General features: G+C 50.4%; 2 protein-coding genes across 6 annotated transcripts; one reads left to right on the top strand and one right to left on the bottom strand.

Annotated features, from left to right (window-relative positions):
* The first annotated feature begins 78 nt into the window (after positions 1-78).
* Positions 79-15,678, top strand: TRAF3IP3 (TRAF3 interacting protein 3). 5 transcript variants are annotated; one of them, XM_054181101.1, is made up of 16 exons: positions 79-201; positions 3,157-3,515; positions 4,773-4,887; positions 5,434-5,491; positions 5,715-5,739; positions 6,172-6,201; positions 6,484-6,579; positions 10,594-10,665; positions 10,937-11,077; positions 11,803-11,940; positions 12,198-12,333; positions 12,952-13,014; positions 13,094-13,153; positions 13,693-13,841; positions 14,968-15,240; positions 15,421-15,678. In XM_054181101.1, the coding sequence occupies exons 2-16, from the start codon at positions 3,213-3,215 to the stop codon at positions 15,502-15,504; spliced, it is 1,743 nt and encodes a 580-aa protein (XP_054037076.1). In that variant the 5' UTR covers positions 79-201; positions 3,157-3,212; the 3' UTR covers positions 15,505-15,678. The 5 variants fall into 5 exon arrangements, with proteins under 5 accessions (XP_054037076.1, XP_054037073.1, XP_054037078.1 ...); XM_054181098.1 differs by having other exon boundaries at positions 120-339; XM_054181103.1 differs by having other exon boundaries at positions 120-339; positions 15,127-15,240.
* Positions 15,679-16,227: 549 nt separating this feature from the next.
* On the bottom strand, positions 16,228-17,426 carry C21H1orf74 (chromosome 21 C1orf74 homolog). Its single transcript, XM_054181110.1, has one exon. The coding sequence runs from the start codon at positions 17,382-17,384 to the stop codon at positions 16,545-16,547; it is 840 nt and encodes a 279-aa protein (XP_054037085.1). The 5' UTR covers positions 17,385-17,426; the 3' UTR covers positions 16,228-16,544.
* Between the last annotated feature and the right edge of the window lie 166 nt (positions 17,427-17,592).

Raw genomic sequence — 17,592 nt, forward strand, 5'->3', positions numbered from 1 at the left:
AACCTCCGCGTGTCAGAGACCGATAAGGGAGATGGCCCAAAAGATAACTGCTGGCTCTGCTTAGGGAGAAGCTGGAGACTTTGGGGTCCCAAGATAACCCAAATCCCCCCGCAGGCCGGGCCCCTGCGCCCCACAGCCGGGCTGCGAGCAGAGACAGGAACCGGGGCTCGGCTGCGGCTGCAACGTTTCCTGTTTTACAGAGTGAGTAAAATAGCGAGAGCAGCAAAATGAGGTGGTTGGCACGAAGATGGCAGTTGGAGCGTGTTCGTGCCCGATAACCCCTCGCTCACCCCACTCCTCTGCAGCAGTCGAGGGGTAGGACGGGACCCCTCGGGCCAGGTAAGTGCCCGCAGCGCTGGGGCCAGCGAGGGATGGAGGGGAGCAGAGGCTGTTGCGCTAAAGGCAGCAGCGTGCACCTTTTTTCCTCTTTTTTCACCCCGCTTTCAGCCTACACCATTGACACCGGGAGGCTGTAACATGAACCAGCATGAAGCACATTTTTTTTTTTTTAGTTTCCCTTGAAGCAAGAAGTGTAACAGCTTGGAAAGCAAAGATAAAGGACATGTTTGTTAGAGAGGGTAATCTGGGGTAACAGAAGGAGGAAATAAGAGTATTAGCTTGTCAAGAAGGCCTCAACAGTTTGCTCAGCTTGGGGTGAGTAATGGCCTGTGTATTTCTTTAAGCTTTACCTTGCTTTAAAGTGCATTTTTGGTTAACTGAGGCTATTACACAGGCTGCTCTTGGGATACACCGTGACAGGCTGGGCAGCCCAGAGGCAGCGCAGGTGGGAGAGGGACTGAGCTATTCCTGACAGGAAGGGCTGGATGAGCGGGGACTGAGCACGACATATGAGGTCCGGATTGAACATGCAATTGGGCCATTTCTAAAATTAAGAAAAATTAGCTGAAAAAAATGCTTTTAAAGTGTTCGGGAGAGTTCGGAGCAGTTTGGCTGTAGATACACACTTTGTCCCAAGCTCTGGAGTTCGTACCCAGCTTCAAGGAAGACAGCGCGCGGGGTGCTGGCGTATGACCAACTTCCATTTCTCTGTGTGAAGCTGTTGGCCAGACCTTTGCTGGGCAAAGGAAAGCATGTGTGCACCGAGGGACTGTTCTCATACAGATGTGAAAGCTGCATGGGAATACCCTGCTCCGCTTTTTATACCCCCAGACTCTTCCAACTCTAAGTATATCACAATAAGAAACACCTGAATAGCGAAATACTGTTGGGATCCTTCAGTATATTTAAGCTAAAATTAGAGATGCTTCGGAAGCTATTCAAAGAAGAGAATATTCAAATAAAAATGAATTAAAGCACATAAGCAAGTGCCATACTTCAGGGGTCTCAAAGCCCACATCCCACACAGGGCTCAGGGTTGGGAGCAGTGTCCGGACTGTGGCTTTGCAGGCACCTTCCCTGCCCAGGGCAAGAGCTGAGGGCCGCGAAAGCACTGGTCTCCTTCCAAGGGAAGCCCCGACAGTGAAAAGACAGCACTAGCAAAGAGCTTTGGGTACACCACAGCTAGCACAAGGACAATAAAAAGAATTACGGAGCAGATTTTAATGCACACTAAAGAGCATGGACGTATTATATATGTAAATGGGGTTTACTTCTTCCCATTTTTTTTTCCATTAGACTCAACAACTACCTAATTGCTTGAGACAGAATGAGACCAGTAAAGTTTTGGTGGTTTTGTTTGACACTGAAGAACATTTAACCTGAATTTTCAGAGACTTAAATTCTTTTTTTTTTTCCCCCTCCTTCCTACATTAACATGATTTACTAAACATGAGAAAAGCCTCACTCACACACCAGACACAGCCCAGGCTGAGCTCCCTGGGGCCGAGCACCCTCCGAGGATCATTCACGAGATGTGCACAGGGATGACAAGCCTCTTCACTGCCGATGGGGCGAGGGGACAGGAGAGGGGGACACAGCTTTCACTCAGGGGGATGAAGGCAGAGGAGCAGTTATGGGTAGTTGTTGCTCAGCTTTAACTGATGCAGAGACAATGGCCCAAATACACTCGATACGACCAAAGTCCAGTAAAAAACAATGTACCAGTGGCTTGCAACTGTGCAGAGAAGTCAGCAGGAGGGAGGAGGTTTCATATCTACACCCTGCATGAGCACGTAGATGGTGCAACAGTGCTGGAGCAGAGCGCCTTCTCCTTCGGCGAGGCCACTGCCTTCTTTGGGCCACAAAGTCCCCAGAAACAGAGGCAGAATTTGTGCCTGATGCAAACTGGAACCATTGAGAGCCTGTGCCCCCAGTTCTTGAGCACAGCTTAATAATGAATTAATCCCAAAGTGTAATGATCAGTCACTACACTTGTATTTGCAATGAAGGAACCGAGTCGCAGCTTCGCTAACGCATGGGCCCAGGGCTGCAGCCAGGAAGGCTGTGGGAGGGAACGGGAGGGCAAAGTGTTGCCCAGCATCCAAGCCAGGAGCCGGGGAGGGAGGGAGCAACCAGGAGGGAAGAGAAAGCAGCACTCAGTAGCTGTGGGCTTCAGGCACAGACCTGCAGGGACTTTGCCAGATACCCAACCCAGCAAGTGTTTCACTGCTCCAGACCCCTCTGTGCACACAGAAAAGGCAGCCACCACTAAGAAATATAATGCAACTGCTTGAAGAGTAAGTCACACCACAGCACCACTATATTTGGACCTATCAAAAAAAAATGGTAAAAGAAATGCACACTAAAATTAAGTTTACTGTGGAAATAGCAGCTATTGCTCTTCCCGCATTTTCATTGTTTTCTTTAGGCTGGCAAAAGAGCGTTAAGAGCATGCACCAAAGAAACAGTCTGAGTAACAGAGGGATTTTATTTTATCAGGAAAGGAATTGTCTCAGAGGAAGCAGTGGAAGCATCATTACTTGGTAGGGAAGCCAACTTCATGAGCTTGCATTAATTGTTTGAAATTCTGTTCCTGGCATCCCCTGGGTCAGCACTGCCCGACAGAGGAGCAAGAACAGCGTGGTGTGTTTTACAGAGCCAACACGTACAAGTTCATGGACAACAGATTTCTCCAGGAACATCACCTGCACCTGTTGCATGGGGACTCTAGAATCAGTGTCCGATACCGCACATTTATTTAATCTTAGAAATAATCTGTTTTCATTCAAATGGTGTCTTTTCCCTTGGTTTCACCAGGGCAGAGGACCTTGCAGTGGACAGGGCAGTCACAAACCAGCAGAGCTGCGCCCAACATGATCAGCCAGCCTGAGAAGGCACGGCCACGGCACCGGCATGCAAGCGAGAGCTATGATGAGAAGTGCGAGCGGCGGCACGAGACGCGGGAGAACCTGCGGCGGCGAAACAATGTGACAACCTGCCGCCGCCTCGGGAGGGGAGCGGAGGAGCCATCGCAGAGCCCCCGGCAAAGGGAGTTCCTGAGGAGGAGAAACTTGGCGAGCGATGCTGTGAGGACACCGCCAGGACAGGAGCCCAAAGCACGTGTCCCCCCGGACACCTCCTCACGGGTGGATCCAAGACTGTCCATCCTGCTCCAGGTAACACCTGCCCCCGGAGCACAGCTCAATGCTCTGCCTGCTCCAGCTAGCACCCACTCAAGCAACCACAGCCTGTCCACCGATCGCAACAGCATCGGGATCCAAATCAAAGTACAGACAAAAAGTGAGAATGCACCAACAAAAAAGTGCATTTCCTTATGAACTGCAGAGTCGGGCACAGGTAAACGCTGTCGCCTCCCTGCTGGCATGCTCCTCTCCTGTTTTCCAAACCCTGACCCAGACAGAAATGTTCCACCATTCCTCCAAGTAAAACCCCATATCCTAGCTGCCAGATTGCAGTTTTGCACTTGCAGAAATTATTTTTACCCTTGAAAACTGAGGTCTAAATACTGGGCTTCCCTCCATCACCTTCACTGTTAGCAGGACGGGTGCAGGAATTAGGAGACTCCCTGGTACTCATTCCCTACCCAGCGCTGCACAGCTAACAGCAACCCAGAGGGCTCACTGCCTTGAATAACATCTACAGAAAGATGCAATGCCAAACACCCCAATCTGAGAACCAAACAGATTTCCTTCTAAACTTGTATCCCGGGCAAAATGAATAATCCCCTGGTATGCTGTGAGTTCATCCTAGGGGCTTCGCAAACCTCTGTGAGCGGAGAGAGTTGAACGCGAGATGGCTTTACGCAGGCACACCCTCAAGCTCCCTTTGCAGCGCAAGAGCGTGCAGAGCAGTTACCTGCCTCCTGCTGCCATTCGGTTCACTGGGTTTAATCACCCACTAGACAGCAGGAATCTGCAACAAGCATTTACACGCACACAGCCCATGCATGGTGCCTTCCCCTGTTTGCTTTTGCAGAGATAACAAGAGTGGGAGGCTGCTGGGGCAGAGGGCGATGGGGCGAGCACCCCACTGCCCCAGCCCCACCGGGAAGCCAGTGCCGAACAGGTACCTGGTACCTCTGCTCCAAGGCAGCCAAACGGTAGCAAAGACACAAGCCAGGACCCAGCTCCCTGCCACCAAAAATCCTCATCTTTTCCAAAGACATCTCAAGACGCTTTGGGGAGGGTTCCTTTTTCTGTTCTGCTGTCCCCCCTCCAGAAGCCAGCAGGGTTTCCCCCACTTCCCCACAGAGCTCTGGAGCTGCTGCAGCCACATCAGCAGATCCTTGTGGATTTGCCATGGTTTCTTGGCATCTCCCTGATGCTCTTCACCCAATCACTGCGTGGACAAAGCCTGATCCAGCCAGAGCCCATTTTGTAGAGATGCTGACTCAAGCTGCCCTCTCGTTCCAGCACCCACGGAGCTGCCCCACGTTCCCCCCTGCGCACTCCCCGCTCAGCCTCAGCGCCCCCCTCGGCGTTTCAGTAGAAGCTGTCCCCAAGCGCGGTGCCTCTGTGAACACCCAAGGTAGGTGAGGATGCTCAGGTTTCCCAGCACAACGGCAGCCGTGGCATTTCCCTCCCACCTTGAAGTCTCCATTGAGCAGTTTGCGATGCGAGCTGGTAGCTCCCCTCAAAGCTGAGCTCCCTTGCCAGCAGCCCCACATCTACACTAAGTTTCACCATCCCAGTCTGAGTTTCCCCTGCAAACTGCAGGCGTTAAGAACATTTTTCCTGTGGAGCGATAATCCAGCCCAGCCCACGGTTAACAACCCATGCTGCTGAGCTGCTGCTCTGCCCCACGGCTTCCCTGTAAGGGCCCCAGATTATCCAGAGGGCTGGGGCTGACCTCAGCCTGTGGGATTACTTAACTTCTACTTCTTGGTCCATCTGAGCAGGACCCTCCTCTGCCTTTTGTCCCCATTGAGTTGTGTTACTGGATGCTGTGTAAACAACTGCTCTCCAGCTTAGAGGCAATGCCACCTCTCGAGACAGCCGAGATGGACGCTCAAACAGAACTTCACGGTCCGTGGGATGGGGGGATCTGTCACATCCTTTCGCTTTGCTTTCACAGGAACCCAGACCCTCACAAATCCAAGCACAGGCGTGAAAGACTCGAGCCAGCAGACAGAGTAAGACAGTCCTCCCCTCCCTCCCTGGGCTGTGAATTCGGGTACCCGCAGGGTAGCAGCCTCTGATGCCCAAGCCCAAGCGCGTTTCACCTTGGCGTGTACAAATTCCTTCAGTGTACAAATATACCCGTTCTGCTGGGCTGGGGCAGTGGCTGGTGTCCAGGGACTGCTCCAGACCCCGCATTGCACTCGCCTCAGTAACACACTTTCTTTTTTATTTTAGTTGTGGAATAGCAGTTTTAAATAAGGTAAGCAAAACACAGATAATAGCTAGCCTTGAACTCCTGCAAATTAGATCAGTTTCTAAACTTTCTGACCAGTACATTGACTGGTGCTAAATTTCTGTAGTTTCCAAAATGATGACTCTGCTCCTATAGGCGAGAAAGGCACTTCTGTCCCACAGGTATCTCTACTCTTCTCATTCAGCAGCTGCCCTGATTTGATACCCGACATGGCAAAGATGCCATAACTCCAGTGCTGTAAGAGTTGCTGCAGAAAATATTTTCACTTCCCTGGAAAAAACAAACAAACGCATCCCAGCAGGCTCTCCTCCGCCACCCAGACATAGGCTGTTAACTTCAGTTTTATTTCAAAATATTTGGATCTTGTAGCCAGTTCATAAAATGTTTACACACTGAAACAATCCTACCATTTTTAAACACTTCCCCTTTCCCTTTCAGGAAATGGTGCAGCTGTCCAACTACCTGAAGGTAGGTACCAAATATTGTACGTAACCACCGGGAAAGCAAGTCTTCAGCCAGTACTACACCGCTTTTAAAATTATAATTAAATAAAGAGGTATTACATACTCAATTTTCACATGGCTAAGAAAGCCTACAGGCAAGCCACTGAGCCCAAAGACTTGTCTGAAACTCCCAAGCAGATGAAGCCCTGACCCCGAGCTGGAGGTGGGAGCCGGGCGGTCCCCGCCAGCTCTGGGGGCCCCCGCCAGCTCCAGGGGTCCCTGCTGACCCACTCTCCCCTTCCCGCAGGAGGCCCTGCACCGCGAGCTGCTCCTCAAGCAGAAGATGGTGATTTTGCAGGAGCTTTTCTCCACGCTGCTGCAGGCGTCTGAAAAATCCTGGCAGGTACCTGAGAGCTGCAGGAGGCGATTCCTGCTGGGGCTGAGGGAGGTTTTGCCTCAGTGGGACCCAGCTTATGTGCAGAAGCCAGAGCTCCCCACGGGTCTCACCCTCTTTCCAGGAGCTCAGCTCTCGCTCTGCCCGGCTTCGGGGCTTTACAGGCTTGGAGATGTCACAGCACTGTCCCCTAGCAGACAAGACATTGAGCAGAACCCTCCACCTGCAAGTAGCTGCTTGCCCTGCCTCTCTCCTTGCCGTCACCTTGCTTTTTAGGGAGGGTTGAACACAAACTCAGAAGTTAAGGGATCACTTTGCTTGAAGTTTTTCCTTTTTGAGCCCCAAAACGTTGTTATAAAATGTACTTTGCTTTCAGACCAACAAGAAGTGTAAAACCCGTTTCTTCTGTAAGGTTGTTGGTTTTTTTCCTTTTTATACTTGCCTTTCCCACTTTTTCTTAAATAAAAAGCACACAGAGCTCTAAAAGTGGGAAAAACAATTAAATGGAAACAAACAACCATCTTGCACCAAATTTTCTTTCCTAGGCAAAATGAGTTTCAAATATTTTCAACCAATTTTTTTTTTTCTTTTTTTGGCAAAATGAAAATTTTAGATGCACCAAACTGATGCATCCAAGTGCTGGTAAACACCGTGTTGGATGGGGGAAAGACAGATTGTTTCTTAATCTGGGAACACAAGGCCTAAAAAACCCCACCCAGCACACACAGCTTCCCTGCTGAGCTCCTGGCCACCCAGGCTGCTCCTCACCAGGACACGCAGGGACATCCTCTGCCCCGGCTCCTGACGGGGATGTGTTCGGGGCGCCAAACACAGGTCAGGGAACCCAACGCCACGATGCTCTGGCCCATCTGCTTGGCCTCAGGTGCTCTGCTGAATCGGGGCCCTGCATCAAGCTATTTCCCCACAGCTCAAACAAAATCCTCTGGGCAGCACTGAAAACCAGGGCCCCTTTTTTTTTTTTTCTTTCAGGAGGTAAAATTAAGGTAATACATTTTATGCAACACATGAAGTGTTTTATATAGGGTTATTAAATCAAGTATTAATTTACAGTTCATTGTGCTATTAAAAAAAGTGGTTTGAAAGTTCTGTTGGGGCAGAAAAGCGAGTGATTGGGTGAGATGGTGCAGGAAACTTGTGTTAGATGTACTGCGGTTAGAAATTTCCGCCTTCGCTTGCTTCTTCAAATATAATTTGAGCAGGAAAAAACACCCTGACACACTCTGCAGGAAGTAGCCATGAAACCTCAGATTAGAAACAGGTGGGTGCACTTTGCTTCTTGCTATCTCTGCTACAGAAGAGACTTTGCTGCTGCCTCTCGTGCTCAGCCTTTCATCAGACTAAAAATTAACTCGCCGCTGGCACTAGAGCCAACAGGGCAAATGAGGCAGATGCTGCCTGCTTGGAGGGGTCCCCGGGAGCTGCGCCGAGGGAGGGAGGCAGGGGGCAAAGGGGCTTCTCCGGGAGCTACAGACAGGTCCTATACAATAATGCTGTGCTGTGGAAATCGACGGTTTGTTGCCCATTTCCATGCCCAGGTGAGATACCAAATGCTTGTTGCAGAGGCTTTTTAATCCATTCCAATATTTTGGGTTTCAGAGAAGCGCAATTCATATACTTGAATGATCTGGCAATAACTCTTGAAATGGCCACAGCATCATTTTTGAGATGCTGCTTGTGTTCCTGGGTGCCCCTGGTGCGATGGAGCAAGCAAATACTCTGCAGGAGGACGGGGTGTAGTTAAACTGAAAGGATAAAGCATTTGGTTCTTTCCCCCTCCCACGATTTTAATTCTAGGTTAGAGACACCTTCCTATCACAGGTCTGTACCTTAAGTCCTCCATCTGTTGTAAAACTTGCTTAGCTCATTCAAAAACGCTGCCAGATGAAGGAAACTAAGTAAGCCTCAGTTATTAAGAGTAATTAGTTTTAAGCAGTTCTCTTCTTTAAGAAGAAATTTGCTACTTTAACATATTTTCTTCCCTGCCTGACCACTGAAGTTGAGCCTGACTTTTGGAAGTACCTTGCAGCTCTGCGGAGTTTAAGCTCTTTGTCATTCTCAGTGCATTCCTACTACGATATGGACTTCTTTTCCTAGCACAAGCATCACGTTTGGGAAAACTGGAAGCCTTCCAGACACAGCATTTACTATTACTGCTTTAAACCAACCATTTAAAATTACTAAGGGAAGGAGTATTAGAGAATTCACAGAACACAGGACAAGCAAAACACTACAGCTGTCAGCCAAAACCAGTTTAAAATACTTATATGGCACTTAAATGACAGCAGTAGAGAAATGTAGAAGAGTTTGAGAGAGGTTTTGAAGCTGCCCATTCAGGTAACCTCCAGTCTCTGCAGAAGATGGCTACAGAGGATTCAAACCCAGTATTTGCAAGAGTGGGCGTATTTTGAGCATGTTAGCCCTAATCCCATCCTCCGCGTGGCTTTCAGTGGGTGTCTTTGGGCTCTCTCACAAGGGGCAGTGCGGGGATCCCCAGGTGGGGTTCAAACAGCATCACCAGAGACACGGCAGAGAGAGGGAAAACCACCACGGGGATAGCGGCTATAGGGTTCTGTTATTGTTTTGTTTAGGTGTGGGTGGGGGGTTGTTTGGTTGTGTTTGGGGGGTTGTTTTGGTTTTGTTTTAGTGTTTTTATGTCATTTTGGTTTTGTTGTTTGGTGGTGGGTTTTTTTTGATAAAAACAGCCCCTTTCATGTAGATAATCATCAACACAAGGGCTTGACCATGATTTGCTCACGTAACTTTTCTGGTCAGAAGCATAATTGCTTATGCCCTCCCACGTACGTGCACACACTCACCCCCCACTGCCACGCTGTTCTGGTAACAGCCCTAACAGACAGCGTATTCCATTTAGGGAAATCTTTATGGTTTTTTGCCAATTTATAAGCTGCATCTCCATGAAAGGAGTTTGCCAGCACATTTCTGCTCTCACGCGTAGGAAGGGCCTGGTGCTCTGCTGCCTTGTACTTTGCAAAGTCATTCACTTCTGTGCACAACTGCCGTACCACCACCACTCTCTAACGTGAGCCTTTGCAGACAGCACAATAAAACAAAGTGCAGAGAAAAACTTGGCATAATATTTCACATATAAAAATGCTTTTCAGAATTCCACCTACTTTCTAACAGGACAGAGCCTTTATTGTTTTGTACCAACAATGGAATTGGGAAGATTTATTCTTTGGGACTGTAAACTTACTGCTGTGCAAATTTAAACAGCTCTAAGACACCAGAGAATCTGGTTTTGCTTGGGTCTAACAGCCATTCCTGTAACATCAAGGAGTTGCTTTTTCAGAGGCTTGACTTCAAACAGGAATAAGCAGAGAGGATACAGGCATTCTCAGTATCGGTGGCGGAAAAACAGCCTACGTGAACTCTTTGCTAGAAATTTTATCTGAATTTGCATGCAGTCTGGTTTCAGAAAACCTAAGAAGCCTGACTAACACTGAGAAGAGATTATAATAAGGCAAATGAATCACCACTGTTGCCCTCTATCCCCCTGCCCAAATGCTAGTTGTTGCAACGCAGGCCCAACCTATTTCCTAAGGGAACCAGCAAGACAAGACTTTAGCACCAGCCGGAGCTTTCGGGAGGCACGTTGCAGGAGGGACCACCGGGCAGGGAACAGGGCTGTACGCGGGGCCGGGCGGCAGCTATGCTTCTGCCAGCCCCAGCCAGACTAACCTGAAATCCCCTCGCTCTTAACTTCTCATCTTGCTCAAGTACCTGCACTCAGTAACCAGAGAAACTGCCTCAGGAGAGTTTTTCAATGCATAAAAGTCTTACTTCCCCTACATCCCATTTATTCTGAGATTGTGAAGGGCTTATTTGAACTCCGAGCATTGAAAAGACTTGGACCAAATTTACCCACAATCTTATAGACGAAGAAAAGGGAGAAAGTGAATCAAAACACAAGCTAACGAAACATTGGGGGCATATTGTATAGTTCATGATTCCACACATTGGTTCAATTGTTTTTTTCCCCAGGGTCAGCTGAACGAAGATAAACTGAAGTGTAAACTAAGGGCACTTGAAAATCAGCTGCAGGCCTGCACCCAGGTAATGTCTGATTGCTGAGAAACAAACATGGGTGAAGAAAGGCATGAAAAGAAAAGAAAATACTGAACCATGTAATTAGGTCGGGTCTCAGTTTCTAGAGCAATCTGATTAGATACGGATCTGAAAACGATTTTTCCTCTTTGCTGAAGCAATGCTTCACAGCAAATTAGCAGGAGCATTTACACACTCTAGATTTGCTAATATTCAGGCTTAGCAAGATTAGGAATATGTCAGATAAAACCCTTCAAGCACTTTAATTCTTCCTTTAAAGAGTTACTCAAAGGAGTGTGTGAAGAAGATCCTGATAGAGATGGAGGACCAGAAACAGACCTACGAGCAGAAGGCAAAAGAGGCTCTTCAGAAGATGCTGGAAGATAAGCTCCAAACAGAGCAGCAGCTGCAAAACTCACAGGTAAACAACATGTTTTACACCTGGCTTTGCTTTAACATAGTCTCACTGCGACAAAGGCCCCCACGTTTCAGGGAAAGGTGATTACTAGCTCACCATTAGCAACAAAGATGCAAAAATACCATTTTTTAGCTACTGAGCAAAGTCCAAAGCAGCTTAGTGGCAACCTGTGCTCATTTTGCGAGCCACACATCAGGTTATTAAAAACAGCACACAGTTGGGGAAATACACTGCTGTTTGGCAGTTTTAAGTGTAATCCCTTCTCCTCCACCATCCATTTGTCCCATTCCCTGCTCTGCACACACGCAGGCAGCAACAAGCCACTCACACAGCCGTCCAGGGCACGGGGTCTCCAGAGACACTTTTTCTTGTTACTCTTTTATATGAAAATGGATTTTGCCCAAGAGGTAGCAATTTGCTTTGACCCACAGGATAACTGGTATTTTCAGAAAAGCAAGTAAATCTTATCACAAATACTACCAGGCTTCTAAATCCTCCCGGCAGCACGGGAACTCGGGTTCCACAGCGAACCCTCTGCCCGTGTTCACTCTGTCCATCAGATGGCATCAGCCCCACACAGGTTATTATAACCCCGGTGCCGGAGGCGGCAGCTGCCCCAGCCCCGCACACAGGCTGGCTCCTGTGAGTGCCCACGGGTGTTGTTCAGGGCATGGTCCCGCCAGGCTGTGGGTCACAGCCCACCCGTGGGTCCTCACTCTCCTCTCCAGAGAAGCCTGGCAGCAACGAGAGAGGACCTGGCCTTCTGGAAAGAGCACTACACCATGCTCAAAGCCGAACTGACCAAGATGACCACGACGCACACCGAGCTCGAGAACAGCTTCCACAATTTGCAAAGCGAACTGCAGGTACATAAATTCTCTGTGGGAACAGCATCCACAGGAGTTTGCATTTCCCGATTTGCAAGGAGGGAAGCCCCCAGGTTGAGATCGCTATATAAAACAAAAAAGGCCCCTTTGATGAAGCACAGCAGCCATATGTGCTACCCGGTCCTCAGCTTGGGGCTGCCTCTCGCTGACGGAAAAGCAGCGATGCCCCGGGCTCACCGTCTGTCCATGGCACAGTGCTGGGGCTGGGCTGATGCCACGGCTTTTCTCTCCCCCAGCGAGCAGCCGGGCAGAATGAGCAGCTCCATCAGGCCCTGCGCAGCCTGCAGAGTGAGCACGCCACGCTCCACCGGCGAGCCAGCGCCTTGCGGGAGGACAACGACCGGAAGGCAGAGCACATCAGCACCATCGAAGGTATCATGTGCACGGGAATGGTGGAGGGGGTCTGTCCTCCCAACAAACAGAGGATATATGGAAAATACTCTTAAAATCCTGCTCCTTAAAGCCAAGCACACACAAATGCAAAAGGCTCTCTCTCTTTCAATGTGTCACACATCTCAGCTTGCCAAGAAAGCCTCTGGTTTCCAAAGGGTTCCTAAAGTCGTTTCTAACTAGATTAAAGGACCTCAGAGAAGTCAAGTGACTTTGCTAGAAGAAAGGATGGAATGGGAGACCTGAAAAAAGAAAAAAGATGAGTCCTCAGCTTTGATGAGGACTTTAGCATCCTCTGTCAGATCCATCAAACACAGAAATACAAGCCTGTGCAGGTGGCGAGGCAGCACCTGTTACTGTCTGAGCTCTCTGCATGGTGGGGGATATTAGCAGCATATAAACACATGCTAATAGTGTCTTAAAAGACCAGTTCAGCTAGAGACAAGGAGACTTGAACAGCTAAAAATCCCATCCCTTCAGAGAAGAAAGTCCAGTGTAGCCAACAACATCCAGCCCACTTTACACATCTGGAGAAAGTTGCCATCCTCACATAAAGATACACAGAGATTTATATCAACCTTGATCTTATTATTATTTCAGAAAAATTGCAAAAAGAACAAAATCAGAAGGTAACACTGGAGGCAACGGTCAGCCACTTGCACAGTAAGTGACACGAAGACATGCAAAGTAAGAGACCTGCATTAGCGCTGCGGAGAGTAACTGTGGCTTTTCATGTTCACAGACTTGATACAGAAACAGAGCAACGAACAGAAGATCCGGGAGATGACAGTGCAAAGGAAAGGTCAGCAAACTTTGTAACTCCCACCTAGCAATCCTCTCCCTGGACACAGGAACGTTAGACCTTATTCTAGGAGAAGTCTCCATTGGTTTGGAATAAAGGATTATTTTAAAGCTGCACAAAGCGAGTTATTATATTTTCCTAGTTAACATTAAAATGTAAGTGTATTTATGATGGCAAAGAGCATAAAAAATAAATGGATTTCATTGCAAATTCTACTTCAGTGACTATGCCATTTTTTTCCCCAAGCAAAGTACATTCCAGTTTATAATTGCAACTATAGCCATACCTGAAAAAAATAATAAAAAGTATTTTAAGTTTCCCTCCCTTCCATTTCTGGCAACTACTTAGAAATATTCCTCTAATGATGATTAACTTGCAGCTACAGCAGAGGCAGGCCTATGATAACTAACTCAGCTCCTGTGTCCTCTGCTGTGTGCATAGCACACAAATATTATCTTTAAACTGTGCTGAGTAAACAAGATCTAAAGCAAACTGAAAGCCTGGACCTGTTTCTCATCAGAAGCCTGACTGTTTTCTAGACCAGGTTTCCACCACGCAGACCCCACCTCTCACTCCTGCCAAGGAAAAACAAAACGCTCTGTTAGAGCTCCCCGAGGAGGAGGAGGAAGAAAGTCTGAAGGATGAGATGCAGAAAAGGACATCCCAACTTACAGCAAAGGAAAATGAGGTGAGGAAGTCACTGAATCCCCTGCTGGGGAGCGAGCTGCCAGTGTAACTGCTCCAGCAGCACAACACAAAGATCCTGGAAGCAACTTGAGCTTAGTATCTCCTCTAAGGATTATATCTGCTGAATTTTTATCCTGATGCCAGCCTCACCTAAACCCCCGATGCAGCATCTGCGTACAACAGCTGGGCACCAGCAGAGCCCTCTCCATACAAACCCATTTCTGCTCTGACAGACAGCAGGGTCTCACCAGTCTCACAGGGAAAAGCCAAAGCCACACTTTAAGAGCTGAAGCCCTGAGCACAAAGGAAGGAGAGGAGGAAAATAAAAGGCTTGCAAGTTATCAGGAAAGGTCTGCTAACAGAAGCAACGCCCTTACAACTGGGCTGCAAAAAATTTCAAAGCTTTCCAATCTCATACACACTTTCCCATATAAGAGACTGTTTTCAAGACACAAGACTCGTATCACAAACCGTGCCCTCTGCCAACCAGCAGCCCCACAGTTCTTAGAAAGGATTTATAAAAAAGGATTTATAACTTACTGTAGCAGAGCTTAGAGTCACACAGGAGAACAGCTTGTCCCACTGACCCACGCTGGTGAGTGCACCACCACCATCAGGCATCACCCAGCATCACCTGGGGAAGGGCTTTGTAAAGCACAATCACAGCAAAGGGAACACCTGAGGGGGGCCCAGCTGCCCCCACGGCAGCTCTTGCAGCCTCCGGGCTCAGGCAGTCTCTTTCCACTGCCGCCGCGCTGCTCGCAGGGAAGGCAGCGGGGTCTCACGTTCAGGAAAAAAGGCGCTCCCTGGGTTTTGGGGTTGCACAGTGCAACCAAGGTGTCTGTCCCATGTGTCCCGGGTTCAGGGGGCTTATGGGACTCTGCAACTGCTCCCACAACCAGTGAAATGCAGACTGAGTTTCAAAATGAGAGGAAAAGCCTGCCACAAGTTTGCACTCCAGGTCTTCTTCCTGACCTGCACACACCTGTGGTCATAAAAAATAACTATTGCTTTTTTCTTCCATGTAGCGTGAAAGATGACAACAAAGTCACAGGATGGAAACTGACAGGGTATTGCCTCTGTCACCACATTCCCAGTAACACTGACATCTGCTCTGTCCCCCATAGGCACATATGGACATACAGGTAGCAGAAGTGAAAATCCCCCGTCACTGCAGTGACAGTGCATGGGTGAAGCGCTGCAGCCGCTGCGGGAGCTCTGCTGGTCTTGGTGCGTACAAGAGTGAGGGGATCCCTCCTGCTAACAGCCCCTCGCTCTGCTTGCAGTGCATGGAGCTGCGCTCGGAGCTGGAGGCCCTGAGCGAGGAGTACCGCTCCTGCCTGACCAGGCTGCGCCAGTGCCGGGACGAGCTCAACCACTTCCAGAGCAAGCAGGCAAAGGTGGGAGGCATTCCTCGCCCCGACTCCCAGTGCTTCCGGACCGAGGCTGTGGATTGGTCTGGGGAAAATTCCTGCATTTATTTGTGCAGTGCAGAAAGATGAATGACATGTTTGCTAAGGATGAGATGAGAAGTTTCTTCTCCCCACCAATTTCCTAGTAACACTTGTTTCTCCTTGCAGAGACGGCGCGGGCACTGGATCCCTCTCCTGGTGGCAGTGATAGCAATGGCCATAGCCACCTTCCTCGCAACTTACAGACCATGAAGGACCTTCTCGATGACTGACCTCACTGCAGGAACTGACTTCTGCTTCACCAGCAGCAACACACCCTCGCTGCAGTGCACCTTCTGCTGTTTCCTACTTGTTTGGTTCATATCCTGAGCTGGTCTCACTCCAAACTCCCACAGCTCCAATAAAAGCTGGGAGATCTTCCCTTTCTTTGGCTGCTTTGGTTATTCTGCGTCAGTTGAAGTTTGTGCTGCCCAGTCCCCGTGGCGCTGAGGGACAAAGCCACTCCAGCTGCTGCTGTTGGGGCTCATGGTGGGCAGGAGGGACAAGGGCATCCCGTGCCCTTGGGATCCAGCCTCCCTGATTTTCATGCCCGGCAACTGAGAGGACTACATAATTGTCTTCCTTTATTTATTCCTCCCTAAATGCAAGATATTCAACCCTGGACCATCTCTACTAGTGCCTGACAAAGAAACCCAGCTCAGGGAGGCTTTTTAGCACAGTCCTCGTGGGCCCAGTTCAGCCAACCACTCTGTGAGCCTGTCTCGTGGCCAAGCGTTCCCACAGCCACCTCCGCTTCCCCTCCACTGCCAGCACCAGACATGAGTTTTAAGCCCCTTTTGGAGCTGTACTGTCCAGCTGTTACGGTAGCAATTGCCCCTCGTCCAAGCGCAGGCTCAGCTATGAGGCGGTGCGTGACACCACGTTGCACAAGTAGTAAATATGATATGGAGCCTACTTCACAAATTCAAAATGCTGTGGCATTCAAATTTTTTATTAATCCTCAGCTGTTCGCAGTAAATAAATACACCCTGACTTTATAAGGCACACTGCAGTGAGGACGGAGGCTGCAGAGCAGCTGTGAGCACGCACATCCACATGCTGGTCTTCTGGGCAGTTCCCGTGTTTGATTTGCAACTGGCCTACGAGGTCTGGGGCCTGAGATCGTCACAGTTCAGCCTTTGGCGCTCAGGGGCCTCTTGAGAGCCTCAGTAGGCCACACACAGAGGAACTGATCTCTTGCTTTGGTCCCTGATGCAAATGAGAAATAGGCCAACAAAGTCTGAGTTTGTATTTTACAAGGCAACTGCTGGAAGAGACACCACCTCGCAAGAAATGCAGAGATCTACAAAGTCACTCTGCGTGCTGAAGGCTTCCTTCAGCTCACCGCACCAAGTGTCCAGCACCTCCTTCAGCTCTGTGCAGAGGCTCTCCGGGATGCTGAAGGAGTAGATCTGGACCCTGAGACCATCCCTTATCCTGGGGCAGGAGGCCTGGACCGTGAACACCCTCAGCGGCGTCATCCCCAGGCAGTTCTCAGCACCCTCCTCCGCAGCGAAGGTGTACGCCGCCGGGTAGCCCAGCAGCACCCCGACGATGGTGCAGAGGTTCCAGCCTGTGGGGACAACCTCGCTGGAGGACACAGGGCTGGTAGCAGTGGCCTCGGCGGCCTCTAGATGGGCGAGGAGGGCGGTGAGGTGGCCCCTGATGGCCTCGGCTTCCACTGGCCCGCAGAGAGCCGGGCACTGCTGCCCTGCTGAGACATCCATGAAGGGCGCAGGGTGGGCGCGCAGCACGGCCGCCAGCCTCTGCTGGGCCAGCCCCGGGTGCAGCAGCAGGGCCCAGCCCTTCATGCCCAACAAGTGCAGGCGCCGCGGGGCCAGCCCGGCCTCCATTAAGCGGTCCAGGTACCGCCGCAGCTCGGCGGGCCCCGCCGCGCCGCAGTCGTACAGCAGGGCCGGCTTCAGCCCCGCCGCCACCGCCAGCACCTCCCCGGCTAACTGCAGGGCCCGGGCCGCCGGCAACCGCCACCGCCGTCCGGCACCCAGCTCCTCCCGAGCCGCCGCCACCAGCCGCGGCGCCGACAGGGCGCTGCCCGCCGGGGCCTCCGCCTCCTCCCCGGCCGCCGGGCCCATGGCCGCCGTACGCTGAAAAGAAGCCACCGCCGGGCCTAAAGCTTCCGGGGCGGCCTCGGCGCTGGCGTGGGCGGTGATCCGGGGGCGGAGCGGTTGGGTCACGCCTGGAAAGGCCGCTCCGCCCCGGTCTAGGCCTGGGTCCGGGCCCGCCCGAGCCGAGCAGCCTTCGCGGGCGGGCCCGGGCCTCAAGGGGGAAGCAGGCCGCTGC

This window comes from Rissa tridactyla, chromosome 21 (genome assembly GCF_028500815.1).
Source record: "Rissa tridactyla isolate bRisTri1 chromosome 21, bRisTri1.patW.cur.20221130, whole genome shotgun sequence".
NCBI classification, from domain to species: domain Eukaryota; kingdom Metazoa; phylum Chordata; class Aves; order Charadriiformes; family Laridae; genus Rissa; species Rissa tridactyla.

What these genes read in the sequence shown, in the direction of transcription:
- TRAF3IP3 (XM_054181101.1), top strand. Translation starts at nt 3,213, where the DNA reads ATGATCAGCCAGCCTGAGAAGGCACGGCCACGGCACCGGCATGCAAGC. An exon ending in AACGGTCAGCCACTTGCACA is followed by an intron (nt 13,015 to 13,093) that starts GTAAGTGACACG and finishes TCATGTTCACAG; the next exon opens with ACTTGATACAGAAACAGAGC. An exon ending in TCCAGAGCAAGCAGGCAAAG is followed by an intron (nt 15,241 to 15,420) that starts GTGGGAGGCATT and finishes TTCTCCTTGCAG; the next exon opens with AGACGGCGCGGGCACTGGAT.
- C21H1orf74 (XM_054181110.1), bottom strand. Translation starts at nt 17,384, where the DNA reads ATGGGCCCGGCGGCCGGGGAGGAGGCGGAGGCCCCGGCGGGCAGCGCC.